The sequence below is a fragment of the Coregonus lavaretus genome (assembly GCF_964263955.1).
Source record: "Coregonus lavaretus genome assembly, chromosome: 22".
NCBI classification, from domain to species: Eukaryota; Metazoa; Chordata; class Actinopteri; order Salmoniformes; family Salmonidae; genus Coregonus; species Coregonus lavaretus.
This window is the reverse complement of record NC_140009.1, coordinates 37,603,213-37,625,477: the sequence shown is the minus strand read 5'-3', so window position 1 is coordinate 37,625,477 and position 22,265 is coordinate 37,603,213. Positions and strand designations below refer to the sequence as shown.

Sequence of the window (22,265 nt, the reverse complement as noted above, 5' to 3'; positions counted from 1 at the left end):
TATCAAGTAATTCATATGGCGGCAGGTAGCTTAGTGGTTAAGAGCGTTGTGCCAGTAACCGAAAGGTCGCTGGTTCTAATCCCCAAGCCGACTAGGTGAAAAATCTGTCTGTGCCCTTAAGCAAGGCACTTAACCCTAATTGCTCCTGTAAGTCGCTCTGGATAAGAGCGTCTGCTAAATGACAAAAAATAAAATAAAAAATAAGATATTTAACACTTAGCTGGGGAGTTCATATAGATATTTAATAGGTACCATGGTTCGTTATAACAGAAGGACAGGGCTCTGCCTCTTGCCATTTCGAACTAACTTGAACAAAGAGACCCTCTAACTTATATACCCTCTGTTACACGTTTCTTCAACCACATCTGGTAACCCTCAGTGGGCACTCCCTTCTTTGATGTTATTCTCTTGTCCCCCAAGGCAGTATATCCTATCCATCAATCATGCTACCATACACATCAGTAATCTCCCATGACATAATGGAATACAGACTCTGTGGCACCAAGTCACTTATCTACTAACTCTAACCTGGTCCACTCAACACTATGAAAACATCATAACAACAGCTTTGCACACTCTTGGCATTCTCTCAACCAGCTTCATGAGGTAGTCACCTGGAATGCATTTCAATTAACAGGTGTGCCTTGCTAAAGTTGATTTGTGGAATATCTTTCCTTAATGCATTTGAGCCAATCAATTGTGTTGTGACAAGGTAGGGGTGGTATACAGAAGATAGCCCTATTTGGTAAAAGACCAAGTCCATATTATGTCAAGAACAGATCAAATAAGCAAAGAGAAATGACAGTCCATCATTACTTTAAGACATGACGGTCAGTCAATCCGGAAAAGTGCAGTGGCAAAAACCATCAAGCGCTATGATGAAACTGGCTCTCATGAGAACCGCCACAGGAAAGGAAGACCCAGAGTTACCTCTGCTGCAGAGGATAAGTTCATTAGAGTTAACTGCACCTCAGATTGCAGCCCAAATAAATGCTTCACAGAGTTCCAGTAACAGACACATCTCAACATCAATTGTTCAGAGGAAACTGCGTGAATCAGGACTTCATTGTCCAATTGCTGCAAAGAAACTACTACTAAAGCACACCAATAATAAGAAGAGACTTGCTTGGGCCAAGAAACACGAACAATGGACATTAGACCGGTGGAAATCTGTCCTTTGGTCTGATGAGTCCAAATGTGAGATTTTTGGTTCCAACCGCCATATCTTTGTGAGACGCAGAGCAGGTGAACGGATGATCTCCGCATGTGTGGTTCCCTCCATGAAGCATGGAGGAGGAGGTGTGATGGTGTGGGGGTGCTTTGCTGGTGACACTGTTGGTGATTTATTTAGAATACAAGGCACACTTAACCAGCATCACTACCACAGCATTCTGCAGCGATACGCCATCCCATCTGGTTTGTGCTTAGTGGGACTATCATTTGTTTTTCAACAGGACAATGACCCAACACACCTCCAGGCTGTGTAAGGGCTATTTGACCAAGAAGGAGAGTGATTGAGTGCTGCATCAGATGACCTGGCCTCCACAATTACCCGACCTCAACCCAATTGAGATGGTTTGTGATGAGTTGGACCGCAGAGTGAAGGGAAAGCAGCCAACAGGTGCTCAGCATATGTGGGAACTCCTTCAAGACTTTTGGAAAAGCATTCCTCATGAAGCTGGTTGAGAGAATGACAAGAGTGTGCAAAGCTGTCATCAAGGCAAAGGGTGGCTACTTTGAAGAATCTAAAATATATAATGTTAGGTTACTACATGATTCCATATGTGTTATGTCATAGTTTTGATGTCTTCACTATTATTCTACAATGTAGAAAACAGTAAAAATAAAGAAAAACCCTTGAATGGGTAGGTGTGTTTAAACCTTTAACTGGTACTGTACATGTCAAAGTGTAGTCTAGGTGATATGGCTACAGCCTCTCATGTCCACACCGATGCTGAGATGATGGAGGCGCCAGAAAATGTAGCCAAACTTTAATGAGACTTTTAATTACATAAATAAAGTGCCTTCAGATATTCACACCCCTTGACTTTTTACACATTTTGTCTTGTTACAGCCTGAATTTAAAATGGATTAACTCAATTTTAAGGTAAGAAACTAACCAATATTCTGTAAATGAACTTTAATATAATAGCAAGCTAGCTAGGCTTACAGGTGGATGTAAGTTAGTTGGCTAGTTTGATGATTTGTTGCTAATTAGTGCGCTAGCTAGGTAGGTAGCTAGCCAGCTAGCTAGCTACTGGCAATACCAATAACCAGCAGATCCAACAGATCACTGATATTTTTAAACATGGTGGTGGTTGTATCATGTTATTGGTATGCTTGTCATCGGCAAGGTCCAGGCAGTTTTTTTGGATAAAAATAAATTGAATAGAGCTAAAAGCAGGCAAAATCCTAGAGGAAAACCTGGTTCAGTCTGCTTTTCAACAGACACTGGGAGACACATTCATCTTTCAGCAGGACAAAAACCTAAAACATAAGGCCAAATATACACTGGAGTTGCTTACCAAGACAACATTGAATGTGGCCTAGTTTCAGTTTTGACTTAAATCAGCTTGAAAATATATGGGAAGACTTGAAAATGTCTGTCTACCAATGATCACCAACCGACTTGACAGAGCTTGAAGAATTTTTAAAAGAATAATGTGCAAATGTTGTACAATCCAGGTGTGCAAAGCTCTTAGACTTACTCAGAAAGACACAGCTGTAATCGCTGCCAAAGGTGATTCTAACATTTATTGACTCAGGGGTGTGAATACTTATGTAAATTATGTTACAGGTTTTGGTTTTTCTATTTCGAGGTAATACGTTAGCACGAAGGGCGCACCGATTGGTGTAACCTCATTAGTAAGTACACTATATAACCAAAAGTATGTGGACACCTGCTCGTCAAATATCTCATTCCAAAATCATGGGCATTAATATGGAGTTGGTCCCCCTTTTGCTGCTGTAACAGCCTCCACTCTTATGGGAAGGCTTTCCACTAGACGTTGGAACAATGCTGCGGGGATTTGCTTCCATTCAGCCACAAGAGCATTAGTGAGGTCGGGCACTGATGTTGGGCGGTTAGGCCTGGCTCGCAGTCGGCGTTCCAATTTATCCCAAAGGTGTTTGATGGGGTAGAGGTCAGGGCTCTGTGCAGGCTAGTCAAGTTCTTCCACACCGATCTCAACAAACCATTTCTGTATGGACCTCGCTTTGTGCACGGGGGCATTGTCATGCTGAAACAGGAAAGGGCCTTCCCCAAAATGTTGCCACAAACTTGGAAGCACAGAATCGTCTAGAATGTCATTGTATGCTGTAGCATTAAGATTTCCCTTCACTGGATCTAAGGGGCCTAGCCCGAACCATGAAAAACAGCCCCAGACCATTATTCCCCCTCCACCAATCTTTACAGTTGGCACTATGCATTGGGGCAGGTAGTGTTCTCCTGGCATCCGCCAAACCAAGATTTGTCCGTCGGACTGCCAGATGGTGAAGCGTGATTCATCACTCCAGAGAACGCGTTTCCACTGCTCCAGAGTCGAGATTTACACCACTCCAGCCTACGCTTGGCATTGCGCATGGTGATCTTAGGCTTGTGTGCGGCTGCTCGGCCATGGAAACCAATTTCATGAAGCTCCCGACGAACAGTTCTTGTGCTGACGTCCTTGTGCTTGGCGGTCCCGTTCTGTGAGCTTGTGTGGCCTACCACTTCGTGGCTGAGCTGTTGTTGCTCCTAGACGTTTCCACTTCACAATAACAGCACTTACAGTTGACCGGGGGGGCAGGTCTAGCAGGGCAGATATTTGATGAACTAACTTGTTGGGAAGGTGGCATCCTATGACTGTGCCACGTTGAAAGTCACTGAGCTCTTCAGTACAGGCCATTCTACTGCCAATGTTTGTCTATGGAGATTGCATGGCGGTGTGCTCGATTTTATACACCTGTCAGCAACGGGTGTGGCTGAAATAGCCGAATCCCCCAATTTGAAGGGGTGTCCACACATTTTTGTATAAATAGTGTATTTCTGTATTTCATGTTCAAGAAATGTGCAAAAATATCTAAAAACATGTTTTCACTTTGTCAATATGGGGTATTGTGTGTAGATGGGTGAATTTTGAATTCAGGCTTTAACACAACAAAATGTGGAATAAGTCAAGGGGTATGAATACTTTCTGAAGGCACTGTATAGGCTAAATGGCAGTCATGTTTGAGAAATATAATGTAGGATAATTAACTAGACGTCTAAAGGCTTGATTCTGTTGACATACTCAAAGCACGGTTCGTTCAGATCAAGTGGTCACAGCACACATCACCCACTTTGCAATTTGAGCAGAGGCATTCAGCATTTTGAACTACGGTGCCTTCAGAAAGTATTCATATCCCTTGAATTATTAGTTACAGCATGAATTCAAAATGGATTAAATGTACACTGCTCAAAAAAATAAAGGGAACACTAAAATAACACATCCTAGATCTGAATGAATGAAATAATCTTATTAAATACTTTTTTCTTTACATAGTTGAATGTGCTGACAACAAAATCACACAAAAATTATCAATGGAAATCAAATGTATCAACCCATGGAGGTCTGGATTTGGAGTCACCCTCAAAATTAAAGTGGAAAACCACACTACAGGCTGATCCAACTTTGATGTAATGTCCTTAAAACAAGTCAAAATGAGGCTCAGTAGTGTGTGTGGCCTCCACGTGCCTGTATGACCTCCCTACAACGCCTGGGCATGCTCCTGATGAGGTGGCGGATGGTCTCCTGAGGGATCTCCTCCCAGACCTGGACTAAAGCATCCGCCAACTCCTGGACAGTCTGTGGTGCAACGTGGTGTTGGTGGATGGAGCGAGACATAATGTCCCAGATGTGCTCAATTGGATTCAGGTCTGGGGAACGGGCGGGCCAGTCCATAGCATCAATGCCTTCTTCTTGCAGGAACTGCTGACACACTCCAGCCACATGAGGTCTAGCATTGTCTTGCATTAGGAGGAACCCAGGGCCAACCGCACCAGCATATGGTCTCACAAGGGATCTGAGGATCTCATCTCGGTACCTAATGGCAGTCAGGCTACCTCTGGCGAGCACATGGAGGGCTGTGCGGCCCCCCAAAGAAATGCCACCCCACACCATGACTGACCCACCGCCAAACCGGTCATGCTGGAGGATGTTGCAGGCAACAGAACGTTCTCCACGGCGTCTCCAGACTCTGTCACATGTGCTCAGTGTGAACCTGCTTTCATCTGTGAAGAGCACAGGGCGCCAGTGGCGAATTTGCCAATCTTGGTGTTCTCTGGCAAATGCCAAACGTCCTGCACGGTGTTGGGCTGTAATCACAACCCCCACCTGTGGACGTCGGGCCCTCATACCACCCTCATGGAGTCTGTTTCTGACCGTTTGAGCAGACACATGCACATTTGTGGCCTGCTGGAGGTCATTTTGCAGGGCTCTGGCAGTGCTCCTCCTGCTCCTCCTTGCACAAAGGCGGAGGTAGCAGTCCTGCTGCTGGGTTGTTGCCCTCCTACGGCCTCCTCCACGTCTCCTGATGTACTGGCCTGTCTCCTGGTAGCGCCTCCATGCTCTGGACACTACGCTGACAGACACAGCAAAACTTCTTGCCACAGCTCGCATTGATGTGCCATCCTGGATGAGCTGCACTACCTGAACCACTTGTGTGGGTTGTAGACTCCGTCTCATGCTACAACTAGAGTGAAAGCACCGCCAGCATTCAAAAGTGACCAAAACATCAGCCAGGAAGCATAGGAACTGAGAAGTGGGCGGCAAGTAGCTTAGTGGTTAAGAGCGTTGTGCCAGTAACCGAAAGGTCGCAGGTTCTAATCCCCGAGCCCACTAGGTGAAAAATCTGTCGATGTGCCCTTGAGCAAGGCACTTAACCCTAATTGCTCCTGTAAGTCGCTCTGGATAAGAGCGTCTGCTAAATGACCAATTATTATTATTATTATTAGAAGTGGTCTGTGGTCACCACCTGCAAAACCAGTCCTTTATTGGGGGTGTCTTGCTAATTGCCTATAATTTCCACCTGTTGTCTATTCCATTTGCACAACAGCATGTGAAATGTATTGTCAATCAGTGTTGCTTCCTAAGTGGACAGTTTGATTTCACTGAAGTGTGATTGACTTGGAGTTACATTGTGTTGTTTAAGTGTTCCCTTAATTTTTTTGAGCAGTGTATATATTTTTTTCACCCATCTACCCCCCCCCCCCCCCCCTAAATAAAAATGTCCTGCCCTTTACTCAGCAAGTGTGTTTTGCATTACCCAATTGTCTTTAGTTGTGGCCGAGGTCTGTCCTTAGAAAAAAGCTGGCTTGATTATCTGCCAGCCAGCTCATGGGAACTCATCGGTCCCGAGGCGGCAGCGACAGCAGTCTTCTGCTCATCCCAGAGGTTGTTACAGGGCGGCAGAAGGGGGATAATGACGATGACTCGCTGGATGGATTGGACAGACAGGAGGACATTGCCCAGTTCCCTTATGTAGAGTTCACTGGCAGGGACAGTATTACCTGCCCAACGTGCCAAGGCACTGGCCGCATCCCCTCAGGTGAAACATTTGCTGTCTGGATGCCTGTCGGGCTGGGCATTGATTGCTGTACTACAGTGGTCACCAACCGGTCGATCTCCAAAGCATTCCTAGTCGATCACCAAAAATGTCTGAAAAACCCCCAAAGAAAAAGCCTTGCGTTCCTATTTTTTTGTATTTGTTTTGCGCTGATTCAACAGCCCTAGCGCCTGGAAGGCAAAGTGTTCCCATATTGAACCATTTCATGTGTCTGAAGGTAGAACTCTGTCTACCCGGCAGGTCCAGAGAGCAAATCAAGTGCACCTATAGGCCTACCGCTGGCCAATCATATAGCTCAGATCACTGTGTCTGCACAGTTTCCTCGAGCCATAGACTGTAAAAAGAAGCCTTGAATGCACAGCGAAGTTAATACTGTGAGATTTCAAAACGTTTAAAACCATAACTAGAGAGAGACTCAACGAGTACAGAAAAGAGCTGCTAATTTTATGAGTAAGTTCGTGTTTAAGTTGTTATTCAGCACTGTCAACACTTTTATAAGCCATAAAATGTGTGTTCTCCCTACTTCCACTCACGCTACAACCAGCACTGCAGCTGCAATGAATGACTATACCAAAGTGTTCCGATAAGCGGTTTATGTCTTTTTAATATCAAGGAGTATTTTACTTTCTCTGGTCATAGGAGTAACAACATGAATTGGTGCATGAGGCAGAAATAATGCAGTGCGACTTGAGTTTCACCATCAGCTGGAAGACTGTGTCCCCTTTTCTCAGCGGAGGGACGGTGAGTCGGGTGAGAGGCAGCCTCACCGCTGCTCCCTCCCTCCCCTCAGACTGACCATCAGATGCAGCCCATCAGTCCAGTAAAAAACAAATATATATACAGTACCAGTCAAACGTTTGGACACACCTACTAAGGGTTTTTCTTTATTTTTTACTGTTTTCTACATTGTAGAATAATAGTGAAGACATCAAAACTATGAAATAACACATGGAATCATGTAGTAACCAAAAAAGTGTTAAACATACATATTTTAGATTCTTCAAAGTAGCCACCATTTGCCTTGATGACAGCTTTGCACACTCTTGGCAGTCTCTCAACCAGCTTCACTTGGAATGCTTTTCCAACAGTCTTGAAGGAGTTCCCACATATGCTGAGCACCTGTTGGCTACTTTCCCTTCACTCTGCGGTCCAACTCATCCCAAACCATCTCAATTGGGTTGAGGTCGGGTGATTGTGGAGGCAAAGGTCATCTGATGCAGCACTCCATCACTCTCCTTCTTGGTCAAATAGCACTTACACTGCCTGGAGGTGTGTTGGGTCATTGTCCTGTTGAAAAACAAATGATAGTCCCACTAAGCACAAACCAGATGTGATGGCGTATCGCTGCAGAATGCTGTGGTAGTGATGCTGGTTAAGTGTGCCTTGTATTCTATATAAATCACCAACAGTGTCACCAGCAATGCACCCCCAAACTTATGACTGGTACTGTACATGCCCATCAGTCCAGTATGATCACTCAGCTGTGGCTCACAAGTTCTACAACAAATTATCTATTACCGGTGTGATTGCTTATTTACCTACATTTTAAAAATGTAATTTCAAAAGGGTCTGAGAAGAACAACATTGGCAGAGCAATTCAAGCATAGCCAATAGCCAATAATGTATTAGGCTTGTAGCCTACTGCACAAACCTCATTGCTACAGAACTGTTGTTAATCGGTTAATGTTGCATACGTTTTTTAAGTCATGTTTTTAACAAATCTGACCGGTAGATCTCGGCTTGCATTTTGACTCAAAGTGATCTTGACTCAGAAAAGGTTGATGACCACTGCTGTACTACATATCGGATGTGGTATTATGGTGTGTTGTGTTGAGGTCAAAACATTGTGTTCTCCCATTTGACTTATCTCTCTCCTGTGGTCATTGTCCTTCAGAGCAGGCAAATGAGCTGGTGGCTCTGGTTCCCTACAATGACCAGAGGCTCCGGCCCCAGAGAACGTAAGTTGTCCGTCCTGCAGCTACTCTACTGCTATGCCTTTTTCTGACCAGTTTATAACTGGATCGGTCACATATCTATCACATTCTGTAATTTTACGTTGCTACACAGTTTGTATTCTGGGCAACTGTGATTGTAAAAGTAAACAGGAAGTGCTATGTTTGACAGGGAACTGAATGTGGTCCTCTCGGCGGTGCTGTGTCTCCTGGCCTCCTCATTGGTGGTCTTCTTCCTCTTTCCCTGCTCTGTGGTGGTGGAGGATGATGGGATACGCTCCATCACTGTGCAGTTTGACCACGTCAACACTAAGGTCCTCATGAATATGACAGTAGGTCAATAAATCGTGTTAAGACACACTCTGTTAGTTGGACTTGAGATGGTCATTTGACTCAAACTGTGCCTGTTGCTTATGGTGTGTTCTGCTGACTGTTCATTTTCCCTGGTTGTGTTTGTCAGAGCTCCTTGAACTTCAGCAACTCCAACTTCTTCACGGTGATGGTGGACAGTCTGCGCTGCCAGGTTCTCTATATGAAAACAGTTATAGGCACCATGCAGCTAGACAATGTAGTCACCATGCAGCCCCTGAGCCAGAGACATGTAGGTGTACTGTACTGTACCAGGGGCCTGCTGTTGTCTCAGATGCAGTGAACCATCTCTGGAGTTAACACTTCGGGCACATTCACTCCACGTTACATGTAGTTTGAATGATTGACATGCATACGTTTCTTGCTTTAACTCTACCCCTTGTTTGCATTTTCTGCCTAAACTTGAGTTGACTGTTGGTCTTTAAAAAAAAAATGTTTTACTACAGGTGAACTTCACAATTAGCGTTGAGATCAGTGGAAGCGCCTCCTATGTTCAGTAAGTTAAATACACCTGTAAAGGCCTGTCTTTTTTTACAGTTCCAAGTCCTGTAATTGTTAATATAGATTTCTATATGTGATTGTGAAGAGGTCCTAACCACCTTTTTCACCCTTCAGTGCTTTCTGCACCATGGCAAGCATCAAGGTTCACAATATTGTGGTTTTCATGCAGTAAGTATATCCTACCTCCTTATTGTGAAACCACATCACTTCCATCTCTACTTCTTGCAATTATGTCTTCATGCATTTACCCTCTCTGATATTGACTTATTTTCGATACAATTGTTAATCAGAATTATGTTCTTTGTTCCCAGGACATCTGTGAAAACCTCCTACATGGTGCGCACGACCCAGAATACCCTGGAAGCCTATCGCTACATTGACTGTGGTTCCAACTCCACGGTTCACCAGCCCCATGCCGACCGTGGCAGTAACTCTCCCTCCCCCACCCACTACAGTCACCACCAACCACAGTGGTGATGTTCAGGGCATGACTAATACAGCCTCCAGTAGCTTCAACAACCTTTTATTTTAGGAGTTAATTAGTTAACCTTGACTTGATCACAGTAACTGGTGTTACTACTGAATTATGACTCTGTATCCTGCTGTGCTAGTCGTTGCATTTGTAACATTGAGAGCATTCTATAACATTTCAGGAGTGTCCTTTAGCGTGGGTTTATGTGATTTAAGGGGCTTGGAATAGTAACAATGTATAAGGGGCGGCAGGTAGCTTAGTGGTTAAGAGCGTTGTGCCAGTAACCGAAAGGTCGCTGGTTCTAATCCCCGAGCCGACTAGGTGAAAAATCTGTCGATGTGCCCTTGAGCAAGGCACTTAACCCTAATTTCTCCTGTAAGTCGCTCTGGATAAGAGCGTCTGCTAAATGACTAAAAATGTAAAATGTATAAAGCGACTGCCATTGTATTGCGCAAGAAGGGAGATTTGTTCTTTGCTATTTATATAGGGAACTTGACAAGACTAGTTGAGGGATGTGCTTAAGGCAATTTATTGACTCCAATGCTTCCCACAGTTGTGTCTAGTTGGCTGGTTGTCCTTTGGGTGGTGGACCATTATTGATGCACACGGGAAACTGTTGAGTGTGAAAAACCCAGCAGGGTTGCAGTTCTTGACACAAACCGTTGCGCCTGGCACCTACTACCCTGTTCAAAGCCACTTAAATATTTTGTCTTGCCCATTCACCCTCTGAATGGGCAAGACAATGAATGGTCTGCTCACCACATGCCAATGAATGTGAGCTGGATTTGCAATGCTCTTACAATTAGGCTAAACTATGGAAGTCCAGAGAGGACAAATAAATAAATAAAAACCTCATTATGTCGAGATCACAACTTATTTATTTCATGATCACGACATGGGGAAAAAAGTTGTTTTATCGAGATCACGAGATAAACTCTATAAATAGGAGTGGACGCCTTGATGATAGATTGACTGTACGGCTGAGGCGGCAGAGCCAATGGTGGATCAGCGCATATGTTTTTATTGATTGCTACACTAAGGGATGGTACATTTCATGCTAACATCATGCTTTCATTTTTGTTTGGAGCTCATTATCAGTTTATAAGTTAGAATGTTAGCAAGCTAAATGTCCTTTACCTTGAGCTAAGCGCTCTTGGGGCATCTAAGCCATCATGGGTCATTTAATCCTGTCTCCCAGGCTGTATGCCACCCCCAAGACCACAGCCAATCACATGCAAGCAACAAAGCAGCTACAGTGCCTTCAGAAACGATTCATACTCCTTGACTTATTCCACATTTTGTTGGGTTACAGCCTGAATTTTCTCACCCATCTACACACAATACTCCCTTAATGACAAAGTGGAAACATGTTTAGAAACTTTTGCAAATGTTTTGAAAATGAAATACAGAAATATCTAATTTACATAAGTATTCACACCCCTTTACTATGAGCTCAGGTGCATCCAATTTCCTTTGATCATCCGTGAGATGTCACTACAACTTGATTGGAGTCCACCTGTGGCCAATTCAATTGTTTGGACATGATTTAGAACGAAACACAACTGTCTATATAAGGTCCCACAGTTGAAAGTGCATGTCAGAGCAGAAACTATACCATTAAGTCCAAGGAACTGTCTGTAGCTCTCCGAGATGTGATGCGGGAAGGGTATAAAACAATTTCTAGAGTGTTGAAAGTTTCCAAGACCAACAGGATAATGACCCCAAACATACAGCCAAAGCAGTGCTGGAATGGCTTCAGAATAAGAATGTGGAAGTCCTTGCGTTGCCCAGCCAAAGCCCAGACTTGAATCCCTTTGAAAATCTGTGGAAAGACTTGAAGATTGCTGTTCACCACCCTTCTAACTTAACAAAGCTTGAGAAAATCTGCAAGGAAGAATGAGAGAAAAAACCCAAATCTAGATGTGCAAAGCTGATGCAGAAATACCCAAAACGACTCAAAGCTGTAATCGCCGCCAAAGGTGCTTCAACAAAGTATTGACTCATGGTGTGAATACTTATATTAATTAGATTTCTGTATTTCAATTTCAATACATTTGCAAAAAATACAATTTAAAAACATGTTTTCACTTTGTCATTATAGGGTATTGTGTGTAGATGGGTGAAAGAAAAAAATATATTTAATCCATTTTGAATTCAGGCTGTAACACAACAAAACGTCAAGGGGTATGAATACTTTCTGAAGGCACTGTATGTGCACCAGTACAAGATTAAACTTAAAAAGTAAGATAAGATGGTAAAGGCAACGTTCATAAGGTAGTTTTATGTTTTTGGGATTGTTCATTTTACTGCCCTAAATGATGGGGGAAACTGCAAATGTTTTGGTTGAGCACGATTAGCTAGTAAATCCAACCCTTATGTCCAAGTACAGCGTTGTTGACAAGATTGTAATACTAAAAGCATAGTCTTGCCAAGTACATAGCACAGTATGATGTGTGGACTTCTGTCTGGAGGCCCAGCTTGGACACAACTCCGTAGTGGCTTGTTAAAGGGATCTTTGTAATGGCAACCGCTGTGGTATTAACCAGGTCAGGATAACTTCAATTACATTAACTCACTCACTGTCCTATTATGTTCAGCATCTTGCTAATGTTGTTTACATTCCAAAGCACAGCCTCTTGTTGTCATAGACCTACATAGAATAAGCTTACGAAACGGCTTGAAATTTAGTTTCAGAGTTGTATTTAGCTGGTTAGATCTTTTGGATTGAGTTTGAAGAGTGTTATTGTACTAAATGGCAATAGAGATGGCCTGAGTGCCAGTCTGTTTGTCATGCCAACTCCCTGACAATGACAGCAATGAGTTGACGAGCACAAAGATCTGGGACGAGGCTACAATGGAGAAAGGTAAAATTAAAACGGGTGATGTGCGATGTGAAAAAAAGTAATTTGAACGGAGCTTGATGGAATCATGCCTTTTAGATGTGATTTTTGAATAAATGTACTGTATATATTTTTCAAATGCAGAATTCTAAAATGGTGAAAATTAATTCAACTAATAAAGATAGTTATTTTTGTGACCTTTTGTGTGTCGCCTCTGTGTGTGACATCTTTGTTTTGAGGCCTGATTCTTGCTCTTGAAAAAGTACTTGTTTTTAAGCAAAATACATAAGGCTTTAAATTATTGAGTACAGTTTAGAAACCTAGTGATAATAAATCCAATGAGCAGAAGTCAGATTTGGTACCACAACTTTATTTTTATTTGTTTATTATATTCTTCATTTGTGCATACAAAGCTTTCTTAAAAAATAGCATATAACAGATTTTCTTACAAATTTTTCCTTTTGACCTCCCTTTCCTAGCTGCATGTGAGAAAATATATTACTACATATAAAGATCAATAAGAAAACAGACAACAATATATTACTGCTGTCATACAAAGTAGTGTCTTTCTATTTCTTACAAAAACAATGCAAAACACTAAGAATACAAATACATGAAGATTATTAATACAGGAGTGCTCTGTCTTTGGTTAAGTACGTAGGACCTTAGACAACTGTCTGCTTTGTGTGTTAACTTTCTACATAAAGTCATACAGGTAAAAAATATATGTGGGCGTTGCACTGATACTGTGGCTTATTGTGACTTATTCTCGTCTTGTTTTTAATGTTTGAGTACATTTCTCAATGTTATACAGTATAATAAGGACTACTATTTGCCCCATAGTTTAGATAATTGACCCACCAAAAAATTGTGGAATAGAACAAAATGACTATTTGCAGCAATATTAGTGTGTACTGCTCTTCACAGAAAAAGCCATAGGTATAAATACAATACAGTAGAGACGGCAGTGGTGCGGCACACCATTATTCCTTGGTTACTTCAAACTTTTCTTTCTAGGGTACAATTCATATGAACGTACATGTGAACAAAACATAACAATACCCCATAATCTCTAGTACTGACCATATCTGTGCCCTAGCCTCTACACACACTGATACCCTAACCACATACACTCTCTCCCTTGCACATTACAAATAGACATTTCTCACATTCACTTTTACTTTCTACTGTAGCCTACTGTGGGACTACATCATCTTCTACATTTTGTTTGACTTGCACTTATGATTGTCAAAGAACACTGGGGAGAGTGACAGGGTTGAGGCAAGATTTATGTGTAATTAAGTATAATCTTTGGTAGGCCTGCGGGTGGGCTAGGCTGCTTATTGCATACCTGAAACCTTAGATGACTAATAAGTGATGACAAGGCTTTGGTATCTTTAAGGCAATATGAAATTAAAGGCCCAGTGCAGGCAAAAACTAGATTTTCCTGTGTTTTATATATATTTCCACACAGGTTGGAATAATACTGTGAAAATTTAGAAAATGCCCTTTTAGTGTAAGAGCTGTTTGAAAAGACCGCCTGAAATGTCAGCCTGTTTTGGTGGGATCGAGTTTTGGCCTGCCTGGTGACATCACAAGGCGGTAAATTAGTTAATAGACAAATAAGAAAGAGAGTTCCAAACCTCTGCCAATAACAGCTCGTTTTTAAGTTTTCCCCTCCCCACTCAGACAACTCCCAGACAGTTCTAGCAAAATTCTTGCTTGAGAAATTGCTCTTAGCTAAGAATACATTTTTGTTTATTTTTGACCATTTTAATTGAAAACAATTACAGTAAGGTACTTAATTGTTACCCAGAAACGATTTGATATTGAGATAAAAACGGCTGCATTGGACCTTTTATAAGGCATTTTTACACATTAGAAATTTAAACAACAAATACATTTTGACTATAATTCAAAATGGCAGTCATGTTTGAAATGTTGAGCCTTTGGGGTCCAAAACTCACTTTGAGAAGAGGCCACCACCAATGGTGCTTTGTGGGTCTGTAAAGCATTAGTTTCTGAAGCCTCCTCTCTGGGAGTTGTAACACTGTTGACAGTGTAAAATCGGTGATGGGTCCTTGGCTTTGTTCTCTATCTGCGCTGCGGCCCTAACATCACCTTGTTGATGAAGTTAACGATGGCTGAGGCTGGCTGCTCTGGGTCGAGCTCAGCAAACAGATGACACACGTTTTCTGCCATGCTGCCTGGCTTTTTGGCTACAAACCCAAACACCCTATTGAACAGAAGGAGAGGGAGAGAGGAAATAGATATTAGAGGGTTGGAAATACACACCTAGGGCTAGATTCAAACCTGACTGCGGAAGATCCACATTATAACGCAATTGACATTTAAAGACAATGTTCCTGCGTTTGCGGAGACTGCATTCATGGTAAACGCTGCATTTGTCGGCGCAATCGGAAATTACCCTTAAATGTCAATCGCGCTATAACGCAGATCTTCCGCGGTCCGGATTGAATCAAGCCCCTACTTAGACATATTGATGCCCATTCTTGCTGGTTTAATATTATGACTGAGACTTCTTTGATCAAAGGCTCAATTCAATCAGATCCGTTTTGGCGGTTGTTTTGGCGGTGTCAGAGGTGGAACTGTGTTAGAGCTGTCAAATCCACAAGTGGCTCCTGGCTTTATACCTAAAGCGGACATTGCCATTGGCTGCACAGAGTCGCATTAAGAGAGATCCCATGCAGCCATGTTTACAAGTTTGAACACTGGAATGTGAGATGTAATCTACACCTCGATTAGGATGATAGAAGTCCTCATTATTTAGTTGAATGATTTTTCAATTTCAGTGGAATTACTTCTATATAGCCTACACTTTCTCATTCTGAACTTCTAATACGAGTTAAGCGGAGCAGCTGCTCCAAAGCTGTTCCACCTCCGAAAACCGCCAAAACATCCATGTCTGCTATCGCCGGTTAATGCTTGATCTGATTGAATCTAGGCCTAACTCTTTAGACGGGAACAGGCTGACTAATGTATGGGCCAGGTAACCAAACAAAGTTACCGTAGTAGAAGGTAGAACCTAGAAGGATAATATTAGCCTCATCTGACCATTCTGATCTCGCGAGCTTACATGATGTTCCGCTACTCGGATTCAGTGAAGTGTGCAGCGGTCAGGATGGTGGATCAGGCTATGATAATATCTCCTAAGCTAAAATACGATAAAAATAAATAATAATCAAACCACACACATTTACATAAAGCCTATGAACTGGCATAAAACAGAAGCTGTGAGCATGAATATTTGTGAACATGAATTTGTGACCGTGAGCATGATCAACAGATCCTGTATTTACTGGGATGATGGCCAAGGCACAAAAGCAATATGATGCCATGCAGGTAATCAAACATCTTGTCACACCGATCAATACACATACAAACACATCACACTCCCAAACAAACACATGTACACAAACACACATAGAGCACTTACTTCGATGTTGTGCTGTTTGTGTTAGTCCACCTGAAGCAAAGAGAAAGACAGACCAGACTCAGACCCACACTGACAGACAGAGCTCTCAAACAAGCACAGGCATGGGTACAGGTGCAGTCACAGCCACGGCCTGCATTGCCCAGGCATACACATATCACATTCTCTCTCCATCTCTCTCACACAAACACACACTCAGAAACACTTAATTCAAGCTCACACACACAGATCCATGCGCAGGTTTACAGCAAAGGATGAATTCAATATGGTGAAGACAGAATGGGAATGGCTCAATGGTTTCTCTTTTTAGATGGTTAGCTGAGATGGTTTATAAATAGTGTGGTCTTCATGTAATTCATGTTATACGTCATGGTTGACTGTGACATTAGATTGGTTTGTGTCAGTGTGCTACTCCAGTGCCCACCTCCTGTCCTGGGGGTCGATACTGCTGAAGGTCACACTGTTGACTGGGTAGTGTCTCCTGAAGAACACCCTATAGACAAACCGACAGAAAGACCATTTAGTGTGACCATTGATATCACAATCATCTCCACTAATCTACCACAATACATCCATACCACCTTTCTTCCAGTTTTGTTTGCTGATCACTAACGACTTACATGGGTGACATTTAGACCATATGATCTGGTCAGTGGTAATTTTACCTGCGCTGGCTGTCGGTCAGTGTGATGCCCTGTGAAGACACTTTAAAGTGGACCACTGTGGCCACTGGCTGGGGGTTTCGTGCCAGTGTGGCTCCGGTTGCCTTGGAGATGGCCTGGGGTCCGGTCAGTGACTCAGTCTCCACAGAATTCAGGTAGAGCACGTTGCAGGCTGGACGGGAGGGGAGAGGGGTGGGACAGGGAACAGTCAGAACAATCAGGAAGGGAACTGTGAGAATGGTTTATTTTCAAATTCGACATTACATAGTACTGTATCAATAGCAGCTAATGCATTATGCATCACATAGGAATTATATCAGCTCACATCACAGTGATGAATTACTTCCAGTGTGTTTTGTTGAGTATTATCTTTTTTGCACTGGTATCAGAACAGTTCAGTTCCACACGGAAAGTTAGTATTGTGGCGTCCCAACCACTGAGGTATTGTCCCGAATCCTCCAGCAGGGCTAAACGAGCGCACCTCTGGTACAAATAAACACTCCTCCTTTAGTGATTGGTCAGATTTCACTTTGGAGAATTTCCATTGGTCCTCCGGGCTCTGGGGCGGTATTTGGTTAGTAACTAGTTCCGGGTGAACTGATCATCGAGGTGGAAGGGTTGTCACTAGTTACCGCAGCCAGAAAGTCAAAAATGCCATTAATCTTAAACATTGATGAAGAAAATAAGCTTTTTAATCTTAATTTAAGGTTACGTATAATGTTAGCAGCGTGGTTAGGGTTAAGAGTAAGGTTTAAAATCAGATTTTAAGAAGAGCGATTGTAAAAATAGGAGGGGTTTAGCCATAATTATGACATTGTGGCTTCGGTAACTAGTGACGACCAGGTGGAAGAGCAAAGTCTGAACCGAGAAGTTTATAGTCTAATAATAGACCCTACAACAGCCCTTTCTGTCCGCGGACAGACTACTGGACACTAGTTAACGTACCAGACAGAGCTATAGGTATGGCGGCGGGGGAAGCACGAAAAGTCATCATCTACGGCGGGAAAGGAGCGCTAGGAGCCACTTGTGTACAATACTTCAAGTCTAAAAACTGGGTGAGAATTGACAGACAGACAACTGTTCTGTGTAAAGCTACAATGAACGGTATTAGCTTAAACAACTTCAGGTACATTAACAGTATGGAAATATAACGGATGCCGACTGTCAGACTTCTAATGTTATTATCATGGTAGCTCTTGTGAGGTGTAACATTCACTGGGAACAAACGGAACCAAACAAAAGCAAACGGATAGGAATTTGTCCAATTGAAACCCTCGTTTTCGTTGCCAAACGTTTTGCAACGGGTTGCTACTGTGTGCGCACTAATGATACACCCCCAAAACGAGAGTTTCTATTGGACAAATTCAGGTAGGTCGCGCCCCGTTTCGTTCCGTTTGCTAACGTGTAAGAAACGTTTTGAAATTGGAATCGTCGGAATGAATACACCCCAGGTATAACTGGGCCGTTAAGGTGTAACGTTAGTGCCACCAGGCGTAGAATTAGGAACTGTCTTAACTGGCCAGGTACCCCTCGCTACAGAGCTCTCTAACCTCAAGGATCTTTTAACCAAACTAAGGTTAAATAAATAGAATATGACAAGCTGAAGCCACACTCAAATTGCAGCCCTGCCTACAGTACTGTGTGTGTGTGTTTCCAGTGGGTGGCGTGTATTGACATCAATGCCAATGAGGAGGCAAGCGCCAACATCCTAGTCAAACCAACAGACTCCTTTACTGACCAGGCAGAACAGGTGAGTCCCTCCTCGCTCCTCCTCTCCTTGTCTCGTCTCTTTCCCTCAGCTATTTCCTTCAACACCACGGCGGGAAGGGAAGGAGATGCACGCATGACTGTAAGTGGCATTGGATAAAAGCGTCTGCTAAATGGCATATTATTATTATATTATTATGAGGGAAGGAGACTAAGGGAGAAGATGAGGACATTAAGCCGGGTTGCGTCTGTGTTAGGTACTGTATGTATGGCCATGTTGATCATGGGGTGTGTGTGCTCATCCAGAAGCGGCGCTCATAGTGGCCGGGGATCCGTTTTACCTCATTTCTACCAGCATGTCACATGTGCAACCAGAGGGAAAAAAAACTAGACCACCTTTACTCCACACACAGAGAAGTATAAAAAGCTCTCCCTCGCCCTCCATTTGGCAAATCTGACCATAATTCTATCCTCCTGCTTACAAGCAAAAACTAAAGCAGGACGTACCAGTGACTTGCTCAATACTGTAGTGGAGAGGGTCGAGAGTTTCAAGTTCCTTGGTGTCCACATCACCAACAAACTATCATGGTCCAAACACACCAAGACAGTCGTGAAGAGGGCACGACAACACCTTTTCCCCCTCAGGAGACTGAAAAGATTTGGCATGGGTCCTCAGATCCTCAAAACGTTCTACAGCTGCACCATCAAGAGCATCCTGACCGGTTGCATCACCGCCTGGTATGGCAACTGCTCGGCATCTGACCGTAAGGCGCTACAGAGAGTAGTGCGTACGGCCCAGTACATCACTGGGGCCAAGCTTCCTGCCATCCAGGACCTATATACAAGGCGGTGTCAGAGGAAAGGCCAAAAAATTGTCAAAGACTCCAGTCACCTAAGTCATAGACTGTTCTCTCTGCTACCGCACGGCAAGCGGTACCGGAGCACCAAGTCTAGGACCAAAAGGCTCCTTAACAGCTTCTACCCCCAAGCCTTAAGACTGCTGAACAATTTAATAAAATGGCCACCCGGACTATTTACATTGACACCCTCCTCCTCCATTTGTTTTTACACTGCTGCTATCCGCTGTCTATTATCTATGTATAGTCACTTTACCCCTACCTACATGTAAAAATAACCTCGACTAACCCGTACCCCCGCACATTGACTCGGTACCGGTGCCCCCTGTATATAGCCTCATTATTGTTATTTTGTTACTTTTTATTATTTTTTACTTTAGTTTATTTTGTAAATATTTTCTTAACTCTTTCTTGAACTGCATTGTTGGTTAAGGGCTTGTAAGTAAGCATTTCACAGTAAGGTCTACACCTGTTGTATTTGGCGCATGTGACAAATAAAAGTTTGATTTGTGTGTGTGTTGTTGCCTAGGTGACAGCAGATGTGTTGTCATTGCTAGGCGACCAGAAGGTGGATGCCATCCTGTGTGTGGCGGGAGGATGGGCCGGGGGCAGCGCCAAGGCTAAAGGTCTGTGCTCAACACAGACAGACACACACGGACACACACACAACCACTGATCTCTCTTTCCCTCTCTTCAGCCCTCTTATAAGACAATGATCTGGTGTGTGTTTGTGTGTGTGTAGCGGTATATAAGAACAGTGATCTGATGTGGAAGCAGAGTGTGTGGACGTCGACCATTTCCAGTCACCTAGCAACCAGACACCTGAGAGAAGGGGGGCTGCTCACACTGTCTGGAGCCCAGGCTGCCCTGTCCGGAACCCCAGGTACACACACACACACACACACACACACATACATACATACATACATACATACTTTTATGATTGGCATCCATTAAGAATGTGAGCAGTAGATTCCATATATTGTTATCTCCCTCTGCGTGTGTGTGTAGGTATGTTGGGTTATGGTATGGCGAAGGCAGCGGTACACCAGCTGTGTCAGTCTCTAGCGGGAACCAACAGTGGCCTCCCCCCACAAGCTGCTGCTGTCACTATACTACCGTAAGTCGCACACACACCATACACGCACGCGCCCACGCCCACAGACGAACAGGCACACACCCACACATTCACACCAGTCTGTAATCATCTTTCTCGCTCTCTGTCAGCATTACCTTGGATACGCCTATGAACAGGAAGTTCATGCCCGACGCTGATGTCACTTCATGGACACCGCTGGAATACGTGGCAGAGTGAGTGTTTGTGATTGTGTGTGACAGTGCTGTCCATACACACACACACAAAATATAATATAATGATGTAATATACAGTATTTAGCTATGCCGGCTTACATTTCCATATGGGTGATCTCAGCAGGAATCGAACTCACAACCCTGATGCTGCAAGAGCCATGCTGTAAGAGTTTCCTTTTCCAGGTCCAGGGGACCCAGCACTACACACCTGATTCCACTAATCAATTTATCATCAAACCTTTGAATAGTGGAATCAGATGTGTGCAGTGCTAGGGCAAAAACTAAAATGTGCACCCCATTGGATCCCTAGCACTAGGATGAAGAAACACTGCTTTAACACAGTACTGTGATATAATGACGTGTTGTGATTCAGTGCTGTCTGATGTGTTCTAGAATGTTCTACTGTTTTGTGTTCTAGAATGTTCTATTCTGTGTGTTCCAGAATGTTCTATGGCTGGTTGACAGGAGAGAACCGACCGGCCTCCGGAACTCTGCTGCAGCTGGTGACATCACAGGGCCAGACACAGGCCACACCCCTGTAGAGGCGCACTCTTCCACGATCTGCTCACTGTCCTCAAGTCCTGAAATTACCATAACACTACCTAATACTGGGCGCGTTCAAGCAGATCAATTTTGTCTAGTCGGTCACTGCCTTTCAAAGTGTGTTGCATTATGGGGATAAAAATAGTCCGACGTGCCTAGACATCGATTGCATGAACTTTACAAAGGTCATGCAGTTTTTGATTTAGTCGCTACAGGTACTTCTCACCAACTGCACCATGCAGCCATCACCTGCATTGTGGGAGGCATTATTTGTGCTTCTACATCTGCATTGCTTGCTGTTTAGGGTTTTAGGCTGGGTTTCTGTATGAGCACTTTGTGACATCTGCTGATGTAAAAAGGGCTTTATAAATTTGAGTTAACTAATCATTAGGGTGTTTTTGGTTGACCCGAGGGTCACCCGAGGGAATGTGACCAAAGACGTGACTGAAACAGGAACCACCTTTGCCATGATTCTAAAGCTACATGGAATAAAAATAAGTGATATTTAAGATCTCTGTCTAACAAAATGTTGTTTTCAGTTTGTGAGTGTGTGATATGGGGGTATATAAAAGTTTTTCTTTTTTAAATGTTGAAAAACTTTTATAAACAATAACAGCTATGTTGACACTGCCATGTTGATCTGAGCCTTGCTGCTGGAAAAACACCAGTGTCCCAACTTTTGTCTGTCGCAGATGCACCTCCCCCGCCTTCACTCGCCGACTTTCGGCTTTGTTAGCCTACTCAAACACACCCTCTGTTTGTGTGTGTGTCAGTGATGGGCAGGCAGTGCCTACTCTGTAATGATAATCTAATCAAAATAGCTGTTATGAAAGTCAAATTGAAAATACAATAATATTAACATTTTCAAATATTTGTTTATCTAATATTTTTTTTCTCAATGATTCTGATGTTTTTTATGCTCAAATCCCAAAATGTTCTAAAACTGCATCAAAACCTCGAGAGGCGCCAGGGTATAATAATAAATAATAATATGCCATTTAGCAGACGCTTT

General features: G+C 43.2%; 3 protein-coding genes across 6 annotated transcripts in view; 2 read left to right on the top strand and 1 right to left on the bottom strand.

Moving 5' to 3' along the window:
* Positions 1-6,356: 6,356 nt before the first annotated feature.
* LOC311149946 (transmembrane protein 106C-like) lies at positions 6,357-9,884 on the top strand (the record flags this gene model as incomplete). Its single annotated transcript, XM_084187170.1, has 7 exons — positions 6,357-6,567; positions 8,480-8,543; positions 8,710-8,869; positions 8,998-9,138; positions 9,353-9,402; positions 9,522-9,575; positions 9,719-9,884. The coding sequence occupies 7 exons, from the start codon at positions 6,357-6,359 to the stop codon at positions 9,882-9,884; spliced, it is 846 nt and encodes a 281-aa protein (XP_084043296.1).
* A 3,184-nt stretch (positions 9,885-13,068) lies between these two features.
* Positions 13,069-22,265, bottom strand: part of LOC311149342 (tensin-2-like) — a 49,421-nt gene continuing 40,224 nt past the window's right edge. For 3 of the 4 annotated variants that reach the window (XM_084186509.1, XM_084186511.1, XM_084186512.1), the window contains exons 25-28: positions 16,839-17,007; positions 16,598-16,666; positions 16,177-16,206; positions 13,069-14,955 (exon numbers count right to left, since the gene is read on the bottom strand). In XM_084186509.1, coding sequence (XP_084042635.1) covers positions 14,814-14,955; positions 16,177-16,206; positions 16,598-16,666; positions 16,839-17,007 — 410 coding nt within the window. In that variant the 3' untranslated portion in view covers positions 13,069-14,813. The remainder of the gene's footprint in view (positions 14,956-16,176; positions 16,207-16,597; positions 16,667-16,838; positions 17,008-22,265) is intronic. The other variant, XM_084186510.1, reaches the window with a different exon arrangement.
* Positions 17,425-21,762, top strand: LOC311149343 (dihydropteridine reductase-like). The gene is made up of 7 exons (XM_084186513.1): positions 17,425-17,890; positions 18,493-18,585; positions 19,929-20,025; positions 20,142-20,282; positions 20,411-20,519; positions 20,627-20,710; positions 21,153-21,762. Exons 1-7 carry the CDS (start codon positions 17,798-17,800, stop codon positions 21,250-21,252), a joined length of 717 nt encoding a protein of 238 aa, XP_084042639.1. The 5' UTR covers positions 17,425-17,797; the 3' UTR covers positions 21,253-21,762.